Source organism: Epinephelus moara, chromosome 1 (genome assembly GCF_006386435.1).
Source record: "Epinephelus moara isolate mb chromosome 1, YSFRI_EMoa_1.0, whole genome shotgun sequence".
NCBI classification, from domain to species: Eukaryota; Metazoa; Chordata; class Actinopteri; order Perciformes; family Serranidae; genus Epinephelus; species Epinephelus moara.
In genome coordinates, this window is record NC_065506.1 from 46,925,077 (window position 1) to 46,950,743 (window position 25,667).

A 25,667-nucleotide genomic window follows, 5' to 3' on the forward strand; every position below is an offset into this window, starting at 1 on the left:
ATGTTATAAAATTGCATGGAAGCACAGAGAACAACAGGACATGATTTATAGTTAAGTCACTGATCTTAATACTAATACAATACATCCACACCTGATTTGAGCTATATTTAAATTTACACACAGTAAGAGTGTGCTTAAACCCCTACATTTCCCTTTTTTTCTCCATCCATTTTCATCAGTTTATCCAAGGCTGGCTCATGGGGGCAGCAGGCTGAGCAAAGTCCTCCAGATGTCCGTCTTCTCATCAGCGCTTTCCAGCTCTTCCTGGAGGATCCCGAGGCGTTCCCAGGCCAGATGAGATATGTAATCCCTCCACTGTGGTCTGCCCCGGGGCCTCCTACCAGTTTGACGAACATGAATCCCCTCTAATGGGAGGCGTCCAGGAGGATCCTGATCAGATGCCTAAACCACCTCAACTGACCCTTTTCGACGCGAGGGAGCAGCAGCTCTACTCCGAGCTCCCTCCAGATATCTCAGCTCCTCACCCTATCTCTAAGGCTGAGCCCAGCATCCCTTCGGGGGAAACTTATTTTGGTAACTTGTATCTCCGATCTCATTCTTTCTGACACTACCCAAAGCTCAGAATCTTCACTGACATGTACCCATAGCTCATGAGCATAGGTGAGGGTTGGGACATAAATAAGCCAGTAAATCAAGAGCTTAACCTTTCTCTTTACCACAACGGTCTGCTGCACCAAACCTCCTGTCCATTTTAACCTCGCTCGTGAACAAGACCACTGAGATAATAATAATAATAATAATGATAAATTATACTTATATAGCGCTTTTCAAGGCATTCAAAGACGCTTTACAAATTCAGGAACACACACACACACACACACACACACACACACACACACACACAAAAAGATACGTGAACTCCTTTGCTTGAGGCAGTAACTCTCTCCCAACCCAGAGGGGCAATCCACCAATTTCCAGCAGAGGACCATGGCCTCACAGTTGGAGGTGCTAACTCTCAAAGGGCTGCTTCACACTCGACTGTAAACCACCCCAGTGCATGCTGGAGGTCACAGTGTGATGAAGCCAACAGAACCACATCATCTGCAAAAAGCAGAGACGCAATTCTGAGGTCCCCAGACCAGAACCTTTCTTCCCTCTGGCTGTGCCTTGAGATCCTTTCCATGTATATAACAAGCAGAAAGGGCGACACTTCTCAAGTCCACAGAACACATGTAGACTGGGTGGGCAAACTCCCACGAGCCCTCCAGCAGCCCCCCAAGGGTAAAGAGCTGGTCCACTGTTTGATGATCGTTCTGAGCCTCCTGTCCAGCACTCTGGAGTAAACTTTACCAGGAAGGCTAAGCAGTGTGACAACCCAATAAGTGGTGTGAAAATTAGTTACCCCCAATTATTTTATGGTTTCAGAATAATGAAAACAGCTGGAGAACAGTTAGCAACTAAAAAGGAGGTCGTCTCTACAGGAGGATTTTTTTTTCCTTTGCAACTATCATGTTTGTCCCAAATCTCAAATGGCTTGACAAATAGTGCACCCAGACCCCCTGCAAATAATGACACTGTCCTGTCCTGACCTGATAACTAACATCCCATCTCTTACCAACAATAAATGCTGATTTCTTTGAACCATAAACACGATCTTTTCCTGGCCCTACAGTGAGAAATTCCCAAATCTTGAACAATACTTCAGGTGCACTTTTGTGGTGAGGCTCCAAAACCAAACAGAACACCGGCACATACAGATAAATTTACTTCAATCAGGAGAGACTCGTTCTGAGGGAAATTAATATTTATTCACATCTACAGATCCATGTACAGACCCCATGGTGATGTCATATGTTTAAAGAGGGTGGTAAAGATGTAGTAGATTAGACAGACGAAGAGGGAGCTGAGGAGCTGGATGTGAAGAGTAGTGGGCTTTTGATGAGCTTGTCCTGGGCTTTGGATGGGGTGGTGGAGGGCATGACAATTTGGCCCAAAATTGATCGTGGCAAAGTTTGATTGGTTTAAGAGGAAAGCGAACGCCTGTAACCAGCTGATTAGAGGAAGCGTTGGGATAGAGAGATAATTGTGAATAAATAAAGCATAAATAAAGTCTTTGTTTATTTAAGGAGGACAAAGAAAACAGAGAGTGACACGTTTCAGGCACAGAGCCATAATCAGTGTTACATAACAAGCAGGAATGGCAAATTATATGGTGGGGTTCAAACAGGTGAGGTTCAAACCACAATCGGGTCAGAGGACACGTAATTGCGTGATAGGATCCATATGTGAGTGAATGACCCGCCCAGCAACAGCCTCTCTGAGAGGAGTGTCCACAACAATCAGGAACAACAACGACAGCAGGTGTCACCAACACCAATTATTGCACAACTCAATGCAAAGACCTTTTTATAATATATATTTGAAGTCAGTGGATGATTTTTTTCCCCTCTTTTCTAAAATGCAAAAGTCCTTATCAGTCCATATCATGCAGTGCTGTGTGTGGTTTGTTTGTCGAGGTGGTGTTCCTGTACTTCTACCTCACGCATGCCCTACTCAGACTGGGACAGCTCACAGGTAGAGAGGAGAGGAAAAGCTATTAAAGGATAACTTCGGTATTTTTCAACCTAGGCTCTATTTTCCCATGTGTATGTGTGCGTATGATTCATAGGTACAACTCGTTCTAAAATTGGTTCAGTATTGAGGGAGGCGGATGCAGCCGGGAGCCGCGAAACGAGCTAAAACGGTAACGGGGGCAAATGCGTCCCGTATAAATGTGCGCATTAAAAGTGCTTTTTTTCACCACTGACCGGTTCAGATTGCCAGTGCTATCTTTTGTGGATTAACTTCAGTAGCCGGGTCATGATTTCTGTAAAGAGACACTGATGAAGAGTTTTTCAAATTTTGTTTTTTGGTTTAATGTTTAAAACTCTTTAAACTTAGACTTTTAAATATGTAACTGCAGGAAGGCTCCATCTAAACACGCCGTTTAACCCATCGTGCCATGATAAATTATGTTCTGGAGTATTCCATCTTGTTCCAGGATACTGACAGCTGCAAAAAAGTTTGTGTACTGATTACAAAAGACCACATCCTCCTGTTGGCTCTGTATTGCGTCTGAGGTTTGTAGATGGAACAAGTTAGTGAGTGTAGTGATGGAGGTGGTAATCTATTTGCTGAGTAAACACATAGTAACCTTGTGTGCACTGTCAGGTATTTATTGAATATGTAAATCCATATGTGGTGGAGCTGCCTTATGCTGTCTTAGCTCCGCCTTCCCTGGTTATAAAGCAGTTTGTCTCACAGGTGATTGCTCTCATAGCGGGTCAGTCCTCGGAACCAAACATGGGGACAGACGGACTCAAAACTACATTAGGGCTCATCTACCTGACGCTGCTGGTCGGCGGCTCACTTTCTCAGACTGGTGAGTGTGTTACAGCTTCAGCTTCACTACACACAGTGTAAGACAGTAGAGCAGGTTACAGAGAGGATGACTGGCTGTTGTTAACAGAAGTTCATTTTTGTGTAAGGTGAATTAAGATAGTTCATATCTTGTTTTCATAACTTCTAAAATGCATCTGTAAAATATCATGAGAAACTCCAAAGATGCTGGATGATGTAACTCACCTACTTAGACTATTACATTTGAATTCAAAGCCTAAAGCAGCTGATTAAAAGTCGTCAGTCATCTGTTACTGTTGCAGTCCGTACAGACTAACCCTAACCCTAACCTACCAAAAACATCTCCAAAGATACTGAATATGTATAAGTTTTGAGTTATATGTATTAGTTGAGGGAGCCTAGTTGGGCCCTGACTTATGCAGAGGTGTCATGATAATAACAATACTAATAAGCTTTATTTATATAGCACATTTCAAAATGCTGTTACAAAGTGCTTTACAATAAAAACAGTTCATATTTAAAATCAGAGAATGAAACAAATGTCGCACATGGTAAAAACAGGGTAAGGTGAATCAAAATGTCATAAAATGTAAGTAGAGTGAATTTTTTAAACGTGATTTAAGAGATGAAGATGATGATGTGCATATGTGCAAACACGTAGCATGCATCTAATATTTCTGTCTCTGATACTCAACATTACTGTATTTCACAGTTTGTATATTCCTGTGGTTAAAACTTTAATTTAAATGTTTAATAGACCTGTACAACAGCATGGCACCACGCAAATGTAATGGTGTTAATGCAACATTAAAATAAGGCAAAATATTGTGTTGACAAACTTTAAATGTCCAATACAAATCTCTCATACAAACTGCGCTACAGCGACTGGGAGATAGTGGGTTCGACCCCGGCCGGGTCATACCAAAGACTATAAAAATGGGACCCATTGCCTCTCTGCTTGGCACTCAGCATCAGGGGTTGGAATTGGGGGGTTAGATCACCACATGATTCCCGAGCGCAGCACTGCTGCTGCTCACTGCTCCCTCAGGGGATGGGTCAAATGCGGAGAACAAATGTCACACATTCAGGTGTGTGACAATCAGTGGGACTTTAAACTTTAAATGCCACAAACGCTTCCAGTACCTTTTGCTGCACAGCCCAAGATTCGTTTGTCACGCAGAAGACACACCAAGCAGCGGCAAAGCGCAGCCTGCAGCAAGTTGCAATGCAAAGTCAACAGAAAGCTGCGGCGGCCATTTGATTCTGCAGCCAAAGTAAAGTTGAGGATAACTCATAGCAGTGAACTGCCCCCAGAGGATACCTGCAGCCAATCAGTAAACAGAGTCCTGTGACTCATGAGACATCTTCACCTATGTGACAAAGAATTTCTACCTGCCTGGAACACATGAACACACCTCCCAGGTGTGTGCATGGTTTTTGGCATTAATTACAATCATCCTGGACAAAACAAAAAACAGAGTTATGGTATAAACGGCAAAGAAAAGTATTAAAATAATGTCAAACAGCTGATTCCAACGACAGCCTCGCCCTTGACCGGGCAATCTTAGTTTAGGATAATGCAGTGGCACCTCAGATGGCCAAGTCTTAATCTAACATGACTTTACGTAACAAGACTTTATGTAACATGTCTAAACGTTAATTAATGGCACTAAATTATGCATGCAATGTAAAGTTATGTATGCACGTAACTTTACTGGATTACTATACTGGTTTACTTGACCTTAGACTTCATTCTACTTAACTCAGACCTGTTGTCCTTGTTTGTGGACACTTCTTTGTGCCATCTAGTGGCAGTAAGAGCACAATACACTAATCCATGTGAAAACAAGATAGCAGCCATCTCTGCCGAGTCAGTCTGCAGCCGATTCTGACACAAACGTGGACAAGATCCAAAACCTGATCACATGTTATGGTTGAAACTTGTTTATTTATGATTAATTTATATCTCATTGTTGACTTTTGGTTTCACCCGGGACACAAACGGTGGTCTCCTGGCTCAAAGTCCTGTGTTTTTTGACCACTCTATGCACATCAACAAGATCCTGACATGGACTTAATTGCGCTGTATACCACAGGAATGTCCAAAGTCTGGCCCAAGAGCCAAGCGTGGCGCGCAGACCAATTTTAAACGCCCCTTGCTAGACTTTCAAAATATACTAACATTTCCTGCTAGGTAGCAGGGAAGTCGACAGTTAAGAGCCGCTGCTTTCAAGAGCAGTGGAAAAGTTGAATACATTTTAACTGAAAGATTAAACAGTTTGTTTGTGAATTTTTTTGAGGTATTTTCACATTAAAAAGTTTGGACTCCCCTGGTACACCATGTCACCTGACTCTCGCCTTTGCTCCAGTCATGAATGGCCACTAGAGGTCGCTGCGACACTAAACGTAAACATGGTGTCCACAATAAGCTGCTGTAGAAACAACCTATGGCGTTGTGTTTTGGAGAGAAGAGTCTTGAATATATGATATAAACTGTGGGAAACATTTCCATATTGAAATGATTTTTCTTCTTCTCTTTATCTACAGTAAACATCATTCCGTCTCTACAGAGGCCGGAGCTGATGACAGGTAACTGCGCAAACGCCCCAAAATCAGTTTTTGCTCAACACTTCATGCTTTTAATTGTTGTCTTCAGTTAAAATGATGTTTTACCTTGTTAATTTTGTTCTAGCAAATGCAAATCACATCGGCCGAGTGTGCACCACTTGGGGAAACTATCACTGGAAGACCTTTGATGGAAATTACTTCCAGCTTCCCTCCACCTGTAACCATGTCACCACCTACCAGTGTGGGGAAAGCTACGAAAATTTCAACATCCAGATGAGGCGCAAGGTGGTTGACGACGTCCCCACCATCAGCAACATCATTATGATGATTGACGGCTCTGTGGTGGAGCTGTCGCAGAAATCAGTGGAAGTCAACGGACAGACGTAAGTTTGAGAGACACCACGCCTCATATGTTTCATGTTATAGCCGGAGACTCTAATCAGATATTTACATTTAATGCTGCAGGTTGAGCTCACCTTAACAATATCTTCTTTACCTTAACAACAGTAATTTGACCAAGAAAAACAAACAAACAAAAAAACAAACATGCATGTCTGTCTTTTATATTTACATATATAACAGCAACATATATTGACAGGCTTTGGGAGGGATATATGCACATAACATATAGAGTATGTGATATGAATATATGTGAATTATATCTATATGGTGGACATTTTTAATGATGTTATACCTTGTGAACGTATATTAGACACTTATAGAAATACATATGTTTTTATGTATGTGATATATGTCAGTTGTCACAGAGATAGTTTCCCATACGGAAATGTAATGCATGCCATGCATATTATCACATATACACATCCTTTGGATAAATGAAGATATAAGTTTATAACATATATGACATACCCATAGTAAAATTTGTATTTGTAGATATATAAAAAAACCTAATTGTCTATTCTTAAAGGTTATTCTTAAAATTAAATATATGTACATATATTTCGTTTCTATGTGGGTTTCTCTATCTCCATCTGCAAACTACATTCACTGTTGTCAAACACGTGTTATAACAATCTGAGCCTGTCAATGGCAAAAACAAGCACTTTAAATGGATGTGCATTTATGGTGCAAAAATGCTCCGAGTGTTGACACCGCCGGCTGCAGCGGTCTCCTCATTACTGGACCAGTTTCAGAAAGTGTTGTCTCGTTAGGCACTTAGACATGAAAATGACATCAGGTATTTTAAAGGGGGTCATGAACACTGACAGTCTGTTTCTACTCAAAACTAACAACAACTAATATATGTATTTTTAAAATCACAATTTATTATTAATCTGGAAAATAAAATTGAATCAAATGTTTTTATGGGTAAATAAAATGCCACAGTATGTTTAAAAAACCCCATAAAAATAGAGCTTGGGTTCCTCACAAAAGAGACTTTCTGTGACGTCATTCACAGAACACACAGTTACTACTTTGTCTCTCATTAGAATATGACCTTAATTTCTCTCAGGATTAATATAGTATCTATGTCTCTGACCTCATGTGCCACCTGCTGCTTTCTGTCTTTCGTTCTCACTAACTCTCTGTCTTGGTTTCAGGGTGACTCTGCCACACGTCTCATTCGGGGTGACGGTCACGGGGGACTCAAACAGTGTCACGGTCGAAGCCAAGCTAGGAATAACAGTCGTGTGGAACAGGGACGACTCGCTGGATGTATGTAACACACCCTGTCATATGCACACAAGCGCTTCCTGCTATGTGTCCAGGTTAATAGTCACGCAGGGTTAGACACACTGACAAAGTTACACATTGTGAGGCTGTTGTAAACAACTCAACAGGATATGACTGTGTGTAAATGCATTAATGCGTTCCCGCACATGCTTGTTATGCATGCATATGAGTACACACTTAGTCTTAAGCTGTTTTCATTGTTGAAAGGATAAGGCTGGAGTTATCTTATCATTTTATTATTGTTATCGACAATTCTCATGAAAAGACCAAACCAACAATCAATCTTTTGAGCAGGTATTGTGTGTGTGTGTGTGTGTGTGTGGCCACAGTCTGATAGAGCTAATCCCTCTTTGCCACAAACGCCATTGTTGCCCAAAAGCCATTAAAACCACACACAACAGCCTTAGTGTTGCACTTGAGCAACATACTTGATAAGTCTGATGATAACAGCCAGCGTAGTTCAGTCCTATCAGCCCTTTTCATAGAAGAGTCTGATAAAAGTGAAACGTAATTGCCGCTGATACCTACGGCTCTTTAAATATTGAGTCGGAGCTCATCCATTTAGGGAGGAGGCATCAACTCCTGAGGGCGTGTAGTACATGCAAACATTCCTTCTAACGATGAGCAGTTAAGGTGACACCCCAGGCCAGAACATCGTTTTTTCATGCATCGGTCAATCTTGAGATTTTGGACTATTTGCTTCCGTGACTTCCTTTAGACGAGTGGAGAGCAAACATCCAAATACACATTTAGGTGTTTATTCAAATTCAGATTTCTCTTCTGGAAATGTTTACAATAAGCACATATATAAGTCAGTGATGCCTCCTTTGCATGTTTAAACATAAAAATTGAGATAACCTGAAATGTATGGAATTTTACAACACATATCTTTAGAGGCTGTTTTATCAAAGAGTTTTTCTTTTGCTCAAACTCTGACCGAAAAATCTCATATTCAGAAGCACTAACATGCACCAAACCTTCCAGTTTTATTTCTGTCTTTATTCTGTAGGTTTTTACAGAGGGGTTTGTTCATATGTCACTCATAGCCTGATTTATAGAACATCTTATCCCTAAAAAAGACACGTTGAAAATTCATTTTTTATTATATATTATCAGTATTTCCTGATTTATGGAGCGATAAAAACAGATATACAAAAACGTCCCCTGTAAGATTCTTTGACTCCAACATGTCGACAAAGTAACACAAGAATTTTAAACCTGACTTTATCCAACACGAAGATCTCTGTTCTGGAAATGTATGAACCCAGAAAACCATAATATAAAAAAGGTCTTGTTACTGTAAGTAATCATCTTGGAAAGTTTCATGGCGATATGTGTTCGCTAAAAGTTTCAACTTTATTCTTCTGTAGTGTCGCCCTTTAACCCTTAGATAGAGCATTTATTCTTTTTGCAGCAGACAGCTAAGGCTTCTGTCTTTCCCATGATCGCACCATGACCTTACGTTACCTTACGTGCCATGTAAACATGGTATTTTGCTGTAAGTACACTGGAATGTTCCCCACAAATTTTAGCATAGCTGCTGCAGATCGTTGTTTGCAAAATAAAAACCATAATAGCTAAAACATCAGTTCTTTCTGCAGCAGAAAGCTGAGGCTTCTGTTTTCCATGTCATTATGTTGTACACTCATAATGACATTATTGTGCAAAATTGAATGTGGTGCAAAACTGCGCATTTTCACACAATGTGGAGTCATAGGAGCATCTCTCAAAAATTAAATAATGAACATGGTTAAAATGACTTTTGGAGTGTTAAGAAATACTTTGTCTGGAGGAGGAAAAGGTGGATTTGACTCAGATGGCCTTAAAAATGTGTAACTTTAAGCCTTAATAAAATGTAAACGGGTGAGTTATATATAAATTCACACCCTGTACAGTTGTCATGAACGTTAAAATTAGCTATAGTAGCAGTTTGAAAGCATGTTCATGGGGGGGTCAGTTTTTTAAGCCAGCCCCAAGTGGCCATTTATGGAATTGCAGTTTTTGGCACTTCGGCTTCATTTTCAGCCTCCGAGGTTGCCGCATGATTCAAAGACAAGTTCCTGCCCATCAGAGTTTAAGTGCAAACATGAGCTACTCTATGAACGCCAATGGCACCATCCACACCAAAAATCAGTTGGCCTGACTTCAAATGTCACAGATCTGTTTTGAGGGAGATGAAATGCACTTAGAGGAGTAAGCTCCGTGACTAAGGCAACAGGAAGGAGCTCAAATATTGATCGAGGATAATTGCAAAGCAGCAGTGAGTCACTGGGTAAAGTTGCGGGATATGTCCTGGAGTGATAAGCAAACAAAATTAATCAACCAGGCCCTATAAATGACAATGCAAATGTGTGACGTCAGATATATATCACACGTTTTACAAGCACAATAAAATATACTCAAGGACAAATTATGTTATTTCACACGTGCATATATTAAACTCACATATATAAGACCAATTCAACAGCAGAGTTGTACAGGTAGCTGCAACCGAGAAACAAAATATAGGAAGAGGCAAAGAATGGCACCTGCGTGTATAGAAATAAGAAGTGGCCGCACATGTCTGCTTGGCAAGCGCTGGAGGACTTAGATGTTCACAAGAGGTTAATTGTGCTGTCGAAGTAGAGTTCTGCATGTTCAAACTGACCTGATTTTTAACAATTTTGGAGGGTAAACTGGAAGCACTGGCTCTCTTACGATTGGTCACTTGTAGTCACACCCACTATTGTATAGTGTGCTGCAGGTAGGGGTGTGCCATATCATCTCATTCACCATAATATCGGTATATTTTTTAATATCATATGAAAAATCCATATTGTGATACTCATGGTTTTTCAACTGGTTGACATATTGCCATCATACTGTTACCCACGGCAACAACAAGCATAGCTGAAAGCGAAATTAGGCTGTTACCAACTCCGCGGTGGTTCCAAAAAGAGGAGCAGCTTCAGTAGTGTGGAATAAACTGTGGCGTCCTGAATGTTTTATGAACAGCCCCGGACTTCTCAGACTCTTTTAGTGACTTACCGCTCAGAGGGAACTCATTCAGCGGCTCCTCTGGCAGCAGCACAGCGTCGTGTGCGGTTTCCACCCCACATGCTCGTAAGCATGTTTTGTCTTATGATATAAATCTGAGGCTATCTGCTTTAAGTAAGCGTGTGAAAGTTGCTGACTTAACGACAGGCCATGCATCAGCTGGAAAAGCAAAGCGTAACTCTCCTACAATAACTGCCCAAACCAAACACTGCTTATCCACTTCGGTGCTCACACATACAGCACACTAAGATTCCCCATAGACTTAGACTCACTCAAATTCCCAAATGGATTACATGAAGAATTGCATACATCAAATTTTCATTAAGAATATGTTGAAATCTTAAAAAGCTGCTTTGAATAATAAATGATTAATAACTAACTTGTGATTTTGCCAATAACTGCTCGATGTTTGGGTTCACAGATTGAAATGAATGGCCAATACCAGAACCAGACATGTGGACTCTGTGGAGATTTTAACGGGATATCTAATGATCTGACGAAGGACGGTAAGATCCTTTTCAGTGTGTGAACAGATTCCTTAATATCAGGCCTGCAGTGTCTGAAGGCCTCCCTGGATTTCATGAATCACAGTGGGTATAATTTACACTGATCAACAGGCTCGATACTTTGATGTCAAAATTAAATCAAACCTAATTCATAAATGTTTTAATTGAATTAAAAATCACAAAATCACTATGTGCATTAGCACTCACCCATGTCAAGTCTATATTTACTCTGTAAGAAACACCTTTGGCAGCATCTGCAGCCTGGAGGTAGTGTCCCTTCATCTGTTTTCAAGTGTTTGCCGATGCTGCTATGATATCATGTGAAGTAGGGATGCACAATATTGGATTTTTTGCTAATATCAGATATGCCGATATATAAAAAGTCATCTGGCCAATAACTGATACAGATATACTGTAAAGTGGATTATATCCCAATAGCCAATTTTAGTGATCATCAGGTCTCTTCTGTAGTGGAATTAACATCATATTATACATGCATAGTCTTATCGTGAAAGCCCACCATCAGATGGAGATGAAATGAAATGCTTTCCAAAGTATATAATATCCTTTTGAGACCCTGTGTCCTCATAAGATGACATCACATTTTGGGCTTACTTGACCTTATACTTCATTCTACTTAACTCAGACCTGTTGTCCTCGTTCATGGACACTTATTTGTGCCATCTAGTGGTAGTAAAACCATAATACACTAATTCATGTAAAAACAAGATGGCAGCCAAGTCAGTCTGCAGCCGATCCTGAGACAAAAGTGGACAAGGTCCAAAACCTGATTTCCTGTGAGTGAGTACCAAGATCCTCTGAGTTCGGAGTAAAAAGGGATGAAACATAGGGTGGAAGCATCTGTATCAAAGCTTTATAGATGAATAAATCCCAGTGCTGGTCCTGTTTGGCCTTAAAATACAAGAACACAGACATGGTTTGAGTACTGGAGCTAATGTCTATTGCATGAAGCTCTACTAAATGTTGACTTTTACCTGGTAAAAAAAACTCTCTGCACTAACTGCACATTTGAAAACTAATTTTAAACATGTTATCCACTGAACATTCCCCCTACAAAGGGTACAAACTGCAAGTTGTAACTAAACTTTATGACACTGGGCTGAATAATCACAGTAACCATTGCTGTGTGATTGACTGTAGGAGTTCAGCTGTCTGTGGCCGACTATGCTGACATCTCCAAGGTGGACGGGCCGACAGAGAGCTGTGAGGAGCCTGAGATCAACCAACAGCAGAACTGTGGCCATAAGGTAACTCTTCACTCTTTGTAAAACACATTTACACATTTAGATTCACACTGACTCATGGCGTCTCTGAGATGCCCTTTACTATCTTAAGTCAAGGTTGGAAAAAAAAGCACTTTGAAAATGTACTATTCTAATACTTAAGACTCAACTGTGGGTTGTTCAAAGTCAGTAGATTGACTGTGATGAATGTTACTGATGAAAATAACTGTAGGCTAATCACTAATTAATTAGTAATAGTAGCATCTTTACCAGTACAGCTCTTAATCAATAATAAAATACAGTAACAAATCTATATCTTACTACATAAAAACAGGAAGCACATTACCCCCAGCACACAGCATCTCACACCACCCTGCAGCTCACAGTGGTCTGCACCCCACTGTCTATGTGTTCTCAAAGTTAGAAACAGTATTAAAGCAAAACAAATATCCATGTGTATATATGTATCTAAAGAGTGTTATTGACTGATTTATTTTTTCAGGCACTCTGTGAGCAGATCTTCTCCAGCGCTCCATTCAGTAGTTGCCAAAACCTTCTGGATCTGGACGCCTTTACCAAAATCTGTATGGCTGATATGTGCAACACTGAAAATGACAACGACAGCTCTGTCCTCTGCAAAACCATCTCAGAGTTCTCCAGACAATGTGTCCACGCTGGCGGCAGGCCCCAACAATGGAGGAATGAAAGCTTTTGCTGTAAGTGTGCCAACATGTGAAGACAGCTACTGATGTGCGGTTCACTTAAATGTTCTGGCCCTGAATTACAGACATCAGCTGCAGAGTTGCATCATGTTTTGCAAAATTGCTTGATTGTCACCAGTGCAGCTACATTAACGTGTTTGTCTCCACAGATATGAAATGTCCATACAACATGGAGTTCATGGAGTACAGCAATCCATGCATTGACACCTGCTCCACCCCTCAGGCCAGCCTGACATGTGACAGCCACTTCTATGACAGCTGCCGCTGCCCTGCTGGTACCCACACACATCTACTCTATACGCAAACAACCATGTCTCATACACAAACATACAACATGACAGTAATTATTATCTGTCCTCTCCTCCTCAGGAACTGTCTATGATGACATCGGGGATGGTGGCTGTATTGTAGCCAATCAGTGTCCCTGTAAGCACAACAACAAAGTCTTCCAATCAGGACAGTCGTACACTCACGCCTGTAGATCCTGGTAAGATCAAAACTCTGGTGCCTTGAGGTGTCAAATACAAATAAATATGATTGAAAAAGGTTTTTTTTATCTGCTTTTTCAAGGTTTTTACTTCAGCGTGTTGTTCACACGGTTATGTTTTCGATCACTGAGTAAAATCAGTGTTTACAGCTTATTTCATCTTTTATAATAAGTGAAAATAAGTACTCATCATAATCTCCAACATTAGGATTTATATACTATGTGTGCAATATTAAAATTAGAAGAATAAGTTAGGGCCACAATTATGGGATGACTTCAAGTGCTAATGCTCATAGCAAATATGTGACCTTTTTTTACACTTGCATAAAAATGCATCTTAAGTTACTCTAATTCCTGACGTATGTGTGTGTGCTGACAGTGTGTGTATGAGTGGCCAGTGGCGGTGTACGGAGGAGAACTGTCCAGGAGTCTGCTCCGTGGAGGGAGGAAGTCACATCAACACCTTTGATGGGAAAGTCTACACCTTCCATGGGGACTGCTCCTACGTCCTGGCTAAGGTAACATGCATTATCATCTGCAAGGCTGCTAGTATACCACAGAGAATTAAGCAATAGCTCACAACAGGCCGTGATATACCATCAACAAGCATAGACAAATCCCAAATTTTCGATTCAAATACTGTTTTATTAATAAAGCATTGTTGCCCTCCTGGCTGCCTGACGTAACGTTCATAGCATACGTATCTTTGCATTTCATCTTTTAAGTTAAGCAGGTGATTTTTGCACGATCGAGTCAGTCCACATCCCCCGAGTTACGTCTCATTTCCACCTAGTTTTGCTTTGTGTCCATCTTGTGGAAAATGCACATGTAGCAATACAGTCAAAAACTGAACCAGTAACGCATCATTTAACACATCAAATGTGGGCATAGCTCCTGTCACAATAACACAGACACAGGTCGGGCATTAATTTGGGCATTTCTAACATGACAGAAGAGAAAACAAAATGGCGGTCAGCGCGATCATGAGAAACAAAGTGGAATAGAGTACGTCGTTAGCTGCTTGTCATAAAAAGAGTTTCCCAAAACTCTTAAAGTCCTTCAAACATCTCTCCAACCGTGTTTCTGACAATCAACTTCGGCCTCGGACATTAACAAAACAAAAGTCAAGCCTAGCGAGTCGTTCTTAACACTGCTACACACGGTCCATTCACCGTAATGGCACACCTGACAATGAGCATCAGGACGTATGATCCACTCTGTGTGTTTCACAGCTAGCATGCTACCAGTGTTAGCTAGCTAAACATGCAGCCAAACTTTTCAATTAGAAAAAAACGTAAAAAATCGAGCTCTATTACATTCAGTCAGTTACCTTATTTGTGTTCATGCTAACTTCCTGTGGAACAGTGCATACAGTCTGTCTTACTTTCAATTTCCCAGTGGTCACGTGCGGTATTGCAGTGAAAAAAAATCCCCTGCAGTCCAAAAAGCATTTCCCCCTACAGGCCACCATTATGAAAGAGACGTCTGTAAAACTGTTGACAGAACACCTCGAACTGCAAACAAGGCCGAGTACGACTCTTTCTATTATGACTTTTTGATACATGGAGGATACATGTTTGTTAAACTGTCCTCGAGCTGAGAAGGGCAATTTTAAAAAAAAAAGTGACGTCATCACAATGTAAAGTCGATGGGATGCGTGGGTACTCATAGGCAGAGTCAGCAGGAGAAACACTGCTGTGCAAATTCAGTGGACCTCGTACCGCGGAAGTAAACCCAGGAAGCTAGGAAGCTGTATGCACCAGGCGAGCAGTGCCGTTGGAATAAACAGATCTAGTAATACATTCATGTGTCATTGCCGCTGTCGAGGGTTAATGAACCATGGCTGACAACCAATTAGTTGTGCTATTTTTTAAGACAGATAATGCTGCAGGGTACAATGAGGCCTAATAAACTTAATGTATGATGGATCTATGCACTATTTAATGTGAATTAGTTTTCTGTTGGTGACTTGAGTCTCTAATTTATTTTACCAGTTTTCAGTCTTTCAGTCCTTATTAAAGCCCATGTTTTGCCCCTGTGTGTGTTGCAGCCAAATAATGGCTCCATGTACACTGTGCTGGTCAACCTGGTGAAGTGCGGTCTGGGTGAAAGTCGGACCTGCCTCAGAGCTGTAACTCTGAGCTTATACAGCAACTCTGTGGTAAGCACAGCACACTGCTGATCCATGTCTGACTCTATATATGTTGTATATATATAATACATATAAGATGTGTAAACCCTCACCAACATTTTGCATCAAGCAGGTCTAAAGTAAATGCAAGAATTATTTGGAAATACAGTTGGATTCCTGTTTGATATAATCTGAAATGTGTCTTTCCTCAAACTGTCAGGTTGTTAAAATTCAGGCGTTGGGTCAAGTCTATGTGAACCAGATTCTTTCTCAGCTCCCTCTGTTTACACGTGAGTTACTTAAAATATTTTACAGAATACACACAGCATGCTAAAAAACACATAAACATGATTTTTTTAAAATAAAAAAACCCCTCAGAGTCAGAGTCATTGGTTACACTCCTTATCAACTCAAGTGCTGAATATAAAATATGTTTAAAGAGTTTTGTATTGAACAGATGAACAGACCCACCTAAAGATCTGTGGGTAAACACGACGCTGCAACATGCACAGAATTCAAGCTGTGGCACTGATTTGCATTTTTAATGTCTTCTGACTGCTGCAGCCGAGCTGAGTGTCTTTAAGCCATCGTCCCACTACATCCTCACTAATTTCAAGGGGGGCATTCAAGTGTTGGTCCAGCTGGTCCCCACGATGCAGGTCTTCATCACAGCTCAACCTTCACACAAAGGACAGACTGCTGGTATGTCTCGACGTTACTGTTTCAGCGTCCAAAAAACGGCTCCAGTATTTACAAATTGTAATCAACCTGTTATATTCAGGAAAAAAGCCTTTGAAAAGTGGTTTTGTTTGTGGTACTTCACGTGTTGTAAATTTTCAACCAGCGTTGTATCATCACAATGTGGGAAGTGTGTGTAGATCAGTGGTTCCCAACCTTTTGACTCAAGAAATCCCTTTTCTTTCACTGAGTAAACAAACAACCCGACTAAGTGACTTGTTTTATGGATACGTCATATTAAAATTCAAGTATTTGCCATCTTTCCAGCCGTGAATACTTCTGTAAATGTTTGTATCGATGTGAAATTCGTGTCACCTCACCCATCAGGTTTGTGCGGAAACTTCAACAACATAATGATTGATGACTTCAGGACGGTCAGCGGGCTGGTGGAGGGCACCGCGGCAGCGTTCGCCAATTCATGGAAAACTAGAGCAAGCTGCCCCGACATTATACCACACCCTCTTGGATACCCCTGTCGCCAAAGTATCAGCAAAGGTACAGCTGGACTCTCCTCTAATGTCTGCTTGTCATATCATATCCTCTGAGTGAAACTATACCATACAACATTTTGGAGTAATCGTATCTTTTTTTTTATAAATGCTTCATTTTATTTCTGTTTGTGTGTCTTAGAGAGTTACGCACAGTATTGGTGCTCCAAAATATCAGACCCTGAAGGAGTGTTTGCCCCGTGCCACTATATGGTTAGCCCTGACACCTACAGAGATGTAAGTCTGCACACACGAAGCTGTAATGACAAATATAAACTAAACCACTGTACCCTTGTTAATGTGTCCATACCCACTGTGTCTCCTCACAGAACTGCATGTACGACACCTGTAACTGTGAGAAAAGTGAGAACTGCATGTGTGCTGCGGTCTCCTCGTATGTCTACGCCTGTGCCACCGCAGGAATCCAGATCGAGGGCTGGAGGGACAACGTCTGTGGTGAGTACAACTCCATGGCCATTTTGTTTTACTGTGGTTTGACAGAATCACAAATTTTATTTACAATAACTTCTGGGTAGAAAACCCCCATGTCCATCCATCCATCTTCATCCACTTACCCGGGTCCAGGTCGCAGGGGCAGCAGGCCAAACAAAGCACCCCAGACGTCCCTCTCCGCAGCAACGCTTTCCAGCTGCTCTTGGGGGACCCCAAAGCGCTCACAGGCCCACCTAAAAATCTATATCAGTGTAAATATATGCTATATTAGGAATATTTTCACCACTTTATCTTGCCGTCAAACAGCCTTTTCTAACGGGGAACTGAAGGCGTGATCTCAAAGCCACCAGACTCTTTACAAAAACAGTGATTTTACCTCGTAGAATGCGGGAGTTGCTGGTCTACTGCTGACTTGATCAGTTGGTGTGTTAGGTAAAGCAGAGAAAATATTCCAAAAGTAGTGTATACTCAAATTGATATTGATCTTTTTAGGTAGTAAAAAACGGTCTTGCTGCTGCCCCCATCCACATTGCTTTGTGTCGGTAGATTTGGTTTCCCAAAGGCCAAGGAGTTCAAGTGTCTCGTGTCTTGTTCACGAGTGAGAGTAAAATGTTGCCCGAGATAGACAGGCAGTTTGGTGCGTCTTCAGCAGTGATGCGGCCAGTGTGGCGGACTGTCACGGTGAAGAGGGAGCTGAGCTACAAGGCAAAGCTCTCAATTTTACTGGTCCATCTACGTTCCAAGCCTCACAGTCATGAGCTCTGGGTAGTGACTAAAAGAATGAGATCGTGGACACTAGCGGCCGAAATGAGTTTCCTCCCTGGGGTGTCTGGGCTCAGCCTTAGAGATAGGGTGACGAGCTCAGACATTTGGAGGGACCTCAGAGTAGAGCCGCTGCTCCTTCACATCAAAAGGGGTCAGTTGAGGTGGTTCGGGCTTCTGATCAGGATCCTCCTGGGCGCCTCCAGTTAAGGGTTTTCTGGGCATGGCCAACTGGTAGGAGGCCCTGGGGCAGACCCAGAACACACTGGAGGGATTATATATCTCATCTGGCCTGGGAACACCTCAGGGTCCCCCGGGAGGAGCTGGAAAGTGTTGCTGGGGAGAGGGGCATCTGCGCCTGCTGCCCTGCGATGGATAAGCAGATGAAAAAGAACGGATGGATGGATGAAATCAATTGCCAGTTGTCTACCTGGAAGCAATTCTTGTTGGTCGATTCAGTCAAACAGCCGCTGGCCTGTGGAATCAACAAATCAACAGCTGCATATTTAATGAGATTCGTGTAATGAACGGTTTCTTTAAAGAACAAGGCCCCATTCACGCCCTCCCGATCTGCAACAACAAACAATTCACCTTCATGAAGAATCTGATCATCCAGCTGATAAACTCTTGTCTTTCTACTCAAATCATTTCTCTCCCACCAGGCAAATTCAGCACATGTCCAGTAGGACAAGTGTATCGCTACAACATGACCAGCTGCCAACGTACCTGCCGGTCCATCAGCCAGCCCGACTACTCTTGCCAGACCAAGTTCACCTCAGTGGACGGCTGTGGCTGTGCAGAGGGAACCTACATGAACGAGAAGGGGATGTGTGTGTCCAGTTCAGCCTGTCCCTGCTACGTCAGTGATGACATCATACCTGCTGGGCAGGCTGCCAGCAGAGACGGCGTCACATGGTAAATATAGAGTGTAATGATGGGAGTTACTTCAGTATGAACACAACAGTGACTTAGAAATAAGACTAATTTTAAAATATGCGCTATTATCTTTGTTTTCAAGAGAAGATGATTGAATAAAATATTTAAATATTTATTAGACAAGTTTCTGTTATTATTTTTGGGGTTACTTAAGTGTTATATTGATTGAGTAATAAAAAAAGAATCTTAATAATAATCAATAAATTAGTCATTAGATTAGTCGGCTAATCAAAATAAATAATTGTTAGTTTAAATGATAGGTGTTACATCTGAATTCATTCTGCAAACATGATGTGAATGTACCAGTACAATAAATGGGGTTAGGAATTCCACTGACGGACAGGGACTGATTTCAGGATGCCTGTTGATGACACTTTTTCTAATTCCGCTGTCTACCTGTTTCCACAGTTACTGCAGAAAAGGAACGTTGAGCTGTCCAGGAGAGACCCAGCTAACATGTAGGTTTCAACACATGAATACAATCAAATCCTCATCTTTCTAAAAACCAAGTGTTTTGAATACTTTTGAGTTTAACTGTTGAATCTTATTAGTGAATGATATATTGAGTAATTATTAAACACATAAAAAGGCACATGTCCCACTGAAAACCTGTCAGTTATTGCAGAGGCCTGTTGTGTCCACATCATGATGCTTCCAGGCTGACAGAATAGTTCCTGCTGAGATACAGGGAATCACAGACATAGACTAATGCATGTGACATCTAGAACTGACTCTAACATGAATCTGTTATTTATTACTCAGCCAAACCAACATGCGTTTCCCCCATGGTTTACTTTGACTGCTCTACTGCTGACCCTGGGTCCACTGGGACTGACTGTCAGAAGAGCTGCGGCACTCTGGACATGGCTTGTGTAAGTACGGCATAGCACACACACTCACAGAGGTCAAACATAGATGTACAGGCACCGTTTGGCTCACACCGTCTTTTCTCCCTCCACAGATCAGTGCGGGCTGTACGTCAGGCTGCATGTGCCCTTCTGGCCTGGTGTCTGATGGAGCAGGAGGCTGTGTCACTGAAGCCAACTGTCCATGTCTGCACAATGGACAGGCCTATCAGCCTGGAGAGACTCTGACTGTGGAGTGCAACACCTGGTTTGTACAGTGCTTTACATATACACCAGTATAGTGTGTACTTGCGTGGAAAAGCACACACTAAATATTCCTCATGTAGAGGTTTCCCCACACAGTTATTTAAGATTGCATTGTAATCTGCACGTTTACGACATTAATGTAATGATTAACTGATATATTTTGGTGGTTTGAGTTGAAGGTGTGAGAAAGAATAGTATCAGTAACATTGTTAACACTGTGCTACATTACAGAGAAATACAAAACCGTACTAATGAACCTTCATTAATATAGGCCTATATTTTATCTACAAGTGCACGTCACACACTGAGCGAGCCGCCTGTTAATGACGCTGTGGGCTAATGGGCATGTAGCTACTTCCATGTTTCAGATGATACGTCATGTTTGTAGTCGACCAATGAAGATGAGTTTACATATCACCTTGGGTTCGTCCTTCACCTTCTCAAAATGATCCCACACTTTGGATTTCCTGCCCGACATGTTATTAACTAGCCTGTGGAGTAACCGCAGGTACCAGCCCTGGAAATTAGGGGCCGTACACATGCTGTGTCTTTAACCCCCGGAAAACGCGAGGTAGGGTTCTGGGCACTACTCTTGTGCCTTGTCTGTGCCAGCTTTCAAGAGCACAGCAGCAGGTTATTTACCTGGAATCCTGAGCGCGGAACTGATCTTCTTCCAGACACTGTTTATAAGTGTGTAGGCCTATCAGACAACAAATTGTCACCACTATCTGGTGTTTCCATCAAAACTGGTTTGCTGTGATTTTGCACACAGATGTTTACATTCTGAATTCAAATGTAAAAATAATAATCACAGATAATTTTGCTGATGTCAGGTTTACATTATTGATGGTTGGTGTCCGGTGTGTTTCTCTGCAGCACCTGCAAAAACCGAAAGTTCAGATGTACCGAAAAAGTGTGTGATCAAGTTTGTGGGATTTATGGCGACGGTCACTACACCACATTTGATGACAAGAGGTTTGACTTCAATGGAGAGTGTGAATACACACTCATACAGGTAAAGTGGCAGCTGGACAGGGATTAAAGTTCCTTCATAAATAATCCATCACAGTGTTGTCACAATACTGTCATTTCTATCTTTGATACAATACCTTGAAAAATAGCGATATTTGATACCAAGGCCAGTGAAAGCATGAAATGTAACTAACAACAGTGTTGCCCAGTGATCTCATCCTGTGTCTGTGCCTTATTCAGGACAACTGTGGTGGTGGTCAGAGCAATGGAAGCTTCAGCATCATCAGTGAGAACGTTCCCTGTGGAACCACAGGAACCACCTGCTCCAGGGCCATCAAGATCTTCATGGGGGTAAACACAACAAACAAACTGTGCACATGTTCTGTGATTTGAAACAGCACAAGTTCCTGAATAGCATAAAAAATTTCAGGTTTAAGAAATAAAGGATTTATTGAGCAAGTGATGACCTGTTCCATCTCACTTAACTGCTGCTGTAATAAAATACATGTTTATTTGATGTTAATGCCTACAGGATAATGAATTCCAACTTAAAGATGACAGCTTCCAAATGGTAAAGGGCAGCAGTGAGGTGTTCCCTACTCAGATACAAAAGATGGGTATTTACCAGGTGGTGACGATCATGGAGGGACTTGTCCTCATGTGGGACCAGAAGACCAGTCTTTTCATTAAACTCAGCCCCAAGTTCCAGGTAAACAATCAAGTCTGCATGTCCTAATAGACACTTGGCTTTTGCACAAAGCATATTGGTAACACCAGCTTATTTCAGTCTGGCTTAACTCGCATTAATCAATATTTTTATGCTGATTAATATTGAGGAAAATATTGGTGCTTTGTTTTATGGCCCACACATTTACAGGTGTGACCTCAACTCTGCTCTGTTTTATGTGATGTTTATGGATCAATTCAGCTTAAAAAGGAATGTTCCACATGTAAAATGACCAAATAATATTAACGCATTAAAGTTTAGTTTAAACTGACTCGACTAACGCACATAAAACAGCACAGGGAATAAGCTAACCTTCAGGGCTTTCTGACAGAAGTTTTAATTCTAACCCAAACTATGATCTTTTTCCAAAAAATTCAGGCCTATCTGGCCATAAAACATAACAACAACAATAATGATAACTGCCAAGATTCACAGACAAAACAAAAGTTTCTTACTAGTCACTTAATAAGAGCTTAAGCACTTCTACATTGCATAAATCAGGCTAGCAGAGTTTTCCTCTACTCGCCAGAATAGCACGGTTGAATTTCAGCCTGCGTGCACGTTGTTTCAGTTTAACATTGTTGTTATCCTCCTCGTCTTTCTCTCGGCTGCTTGCCATCTACCTGTTGCTGTATGACAGTGACATAGAATTTCAAAATAAAGGCGTAACCTAAAGATGATGATATGGACTGATGTTTTCACATAGCATTAATGAGATTGGAACGTTGATCATTAAATCGATATATCGATCCAGATCGATGGATCATTACTCCCCTAGTAGTGAGTAATTGTTATACATATGGTCATTTTGCAGGTGAAGTAAGTTACATTTGCACTGGAATTTGATTTACCATCTGTCTTATGCTCTGCTGCAGTCAGCCGCTCTGTGGTAAACAGGAGTCACTTATTAAGACAGGAACCTATAAATTGGACAGTAAAGGTATCAGATGAAAATGCCAAGCCTATGTTTGTGAGTAAGTAAATTCTGTCATTGGCCTCCTCCCTCTCAGGGTAAAGTCTGTGGTCTGTGCGGAAACTACGATGGCAACATCAGGAATGACTTCACCACACGCTCCCAGGAGACAGTGGCAGACGTTCTGGAATTTGGTAACAGTTGGAAGGTTTCATCCACCTGCCCAAATGCCCGGCTAGTCAGCGATCCCTGTTCCTCCAACCGCTACCGAGCAGCCTGGTCTCAGAAACAGTGCAGCATCATCACCAGTGTCACCTTCCAGTCCTGTCATTCAAAGGTAACTGTGGTGATAGTGCTGGACACACACACATGTATGCACATACACACCCACTATCACTTTAACCTCCATGATGTTTGAAAAATTATTTCTTTCTGTCTATGGCACTAAGTGCTCACTGCTTTGTGTGTCGATCAGTACATCAGTTGCTCTGCCCATCCGTATGTTCCAAGCAAAACTTTCGCCCACGGCAAAATATTTTAAAAACTACTTTTAAGACTGTCAAGATATTTAAATGGGAAATTCACAGTCCCCAGTAGATGATAGAGAGGATAGTGGATGGTATGACTCCTAGGCGAGACGCCCCCACTGTCTGAGACAAACACCCCAACAAAAGAGAGAAACAAACAACAAAAATGATTGTTTTTGGCAACCCTTTTTGTTTTGCACCCAAACTTGGATTCTTTTCACCAACACATCGCGGCATTTCCCAGTAACAGTTGAGCCCCGGAAGCTGGGCGTTTTTCACCGACTTATCTCGGTGTTTTCCAGCAGTGTTTGAGCCCCTGAGCTTGGATTTCTTTTACCAACACATCGCAATGTTTCCCAGTAGCATTTAAGCCCCGGACGCACACACACATTGTGGCATTTCCCAGCAGCGGTTTTGGCACCTGAACCTTGGCGTTTTCCCCAGCACATTATAGTGTTTCCAGGCTGTGTTTGTGTCACTGAATCTGGGTGTTTTTTACCGCTTTTTCAGCGGCTTGTGCCACCAAACTTGTTTTGTGTTTTAAGCCCAAACACGATCTTTTCCTTACCATAACCAAGTGGTTTTTAACATGTCTGCTACAAAATTATTTACAAATGTAATGTATCCATAGTTTGCAGAAGCATAAAGTCCGAACATTTTTTCTAGCAATTGGGTTGGTAAACTACCGCTACAAGCACAGGACATTTTTGTTACACTCAATTTTAATTATTCTGCTAAAGAGTACATTATTGTGTTTAAGGTTGATCCTGGTCCCTACTATGATTCTTGTGTGAGAGATTCTTGTGCTTGTGACACCGGTGGGGACTGCGAATGTCTCTGCACAGCTGTGGCTGCCTACGCCAAAGCTTGTAATGGAGCTGGGGCCTGCATTGCATGGAGAACTCCAAAGCTGTGCCGTAAGTTTGGCGTCCATCACACCAGGAAAATCTGAGGATCTGTAGAGCATTGCATCTTCTACCAAAAGATTTTAATTTGTTATGTTGGGAAACACCCTGACTTTAGTCACACAAGCTAAGAAGTAATCATTTTGTCTCTTGCAGCTGTTTTCTGTGACTACTATAACAGACATGGTGGCTGTGCTTGGCACTACAAGCCCTGTGGAGCTGACTGCATGAAGACATGTAGGAATCCATCAGGAAACTGTTCAGAGCTCATCACTGGCCTGGAAGGTACTTAATAAAGATCTTTTGCCTGACTAGTGGAATCTGTGTGTAAAAGCCAGGCTTTGAGCCCAACTGTGCTGCTGTTTCAGCATTTTCTGGTGGTCCCTTCTTTTTCTGGCTGTTTTTTTTTTTTTTATGGATATGATTACATATTTGTAATATAACTTTTCATTTCTTTGGGTTAGTGTGTTGTGTATCTTAAAAGTGCTCATTCCCAGGCCGTCAAACAGTGACACTTGGCGGCTGGTGATACGGTTCGACCACCAACCCAGGGTCATCAGTATGTGGCGACCTGGGAAGGAGACTCAGCGATCAACTATCTTTCTCCAATGTTACATATAGCATCTTTAAGAAATCTGTCTTGCAGCTGTTTCAGCCACTGGACAAAACAAAAAGAAATGTAAGGGGTGGAACATTTGAAATAATTTAAAACTAACACATTGTGGTCAGTGTAAAGAGGAAAAAACTTAAGATGGACACCTCATTCAAACTTGCGATGTTGTTGCTCTGCTGCATTGATGATATAAATCAAATCCCTGATTCCTCATCCCTGAGCCACAGACCTGCCCAGGGTCAACATGTGAGACCAGGGGCCAGATGCATTAACAGTGTGTATGCACAAAAAAAACGTACGTACACTTTTTCCCACACATAAACTGATATTTATAAAGGAAGAATGTGCATTGAAAATGTGCGCACCTCACGCATTCTTCAGACATTCTTCAGCTGAGAAAGCTGCGGGTGAGATCATAATGAGCAGATTAAATATAAGTTATTTGCCAATTTCGCTAGTTGTGTAATTATATTTGCCTGCTGCACGGCACTTTGTAAAATGTCAATCAAAGGCATAATCATAATCATTCATAAATTTAATTCTAGATTATTTATGTGATACATTTTATAATTTTTTTCATTCATCTCCTTGTCTTTGCTAGTGGTGGAGGGGCACAGATTGATATGCAGGCATATGTTTAAAGGGCCAGTGTGTAATATTTGGCATGGTTTATTGTCAGTCTGAATCTGAATCTGAATATTCTACCCATTAATATGTTTATACAAGTGTATGATCGCTATAAAATAAAATTTGTTTGGTTTTCGTAGCCTTA

The 25,667-nt window shown here is 41.5% G+C and overlaps 1 protein-coding gene across 1 annotated transcript in view; it reads left to right on the top strand.

Moving 5' to 3' along the window:
• The first annotated feature begins 3,272 nt into the window (after positions 1–3,272).
• The window catches only part of LOC126395875 (mucin-5AC-like), a 28,630-nt gene continuing 6,235 nt past the window's right edge, over positions 3,273–25,667 (top strand). Inside the window, exons 1-26 of the mRNA XM_050053680.1 lie at positions 3,273–3,382; positions 5,908–5,949; positions 6,053–6,311; positions 7,491–7,605; positions 11,081–11,165; positions 12,327–12,433; positions 12,912–13,125; positions 13,281–13,406; positions 13,501–13,618; positions 13,998–14,136; positions 15,669–15,779; positions 15,970–16,039; positions 16,314–16,451; positions 16,815–16,982; positions 17,118–17,212; positions 17,305–17,431; positions 18,853–19,105; positions 19,535–19,584; positions 19,889–19,998; positions 20,088–20,239; positions 21,115–21,253; positions 21,451–21,561; positions 21,743–21,919; positions 22,948–23,187; positions 24,138–24,294; positions 24,439–24,567. Coding sequence (XP_049909637.1) covers positions 3,304–3,382; positions 5,908–5,949; positions 6,053–6,311; positions 7,491–7,605; positions 11,081–11,165; positions 12,327–12,433; positions 12,912–13,125; positions 13,281–13,406; positions 13,501–13,618; positions 13,998–14,136; positions 15,669–15,779; positions 15,970–16,039; positions 16,314–16,451; positions 16,815–16,982; positions 17,118–17,212; positions 17,305–17,431; positions 18,853–19,105; positions 19,535–19,584; positions 19,889–19,998; positions 20,088–20,239; positions 21,115–21,253; positions 21,451–21,561; positions 21,743–21,919; positions 22,948–23,187; positions 24,138–24,294; positions 24,439–24,567 — 3,511 coding nt within the window. The 5' untranslated portion in view covers positions 3,273–3,303. The remainder of the gene's footprint in view (positions 3,383–5,907; positions 5,950–6,052; positions 6,312–7,490; positions 7,606–11,080; positions 11,166–12,326; positions 12,434–12,911; positions 13,126–13,280; positions 13,407–13,500; positions 13,619–13,997; positions 14,137–15,668; positions 15,780–15,969; positions 16,040–16,313; positions 16,452–16,814; positions 16,983–17,117; positions 17,213–17,304; positions 17,432–18,852; positions 19,106–19,534; positions 19,585–19,888; positions 19,999–20,087; positions 20,240–21,114; positions 21,254–21,450; positions 21,562–21,742; positions 21,920–22,947; positions 23,188–24,137; positions 24,295–24,438; positions 24,568–25,667) is intronic.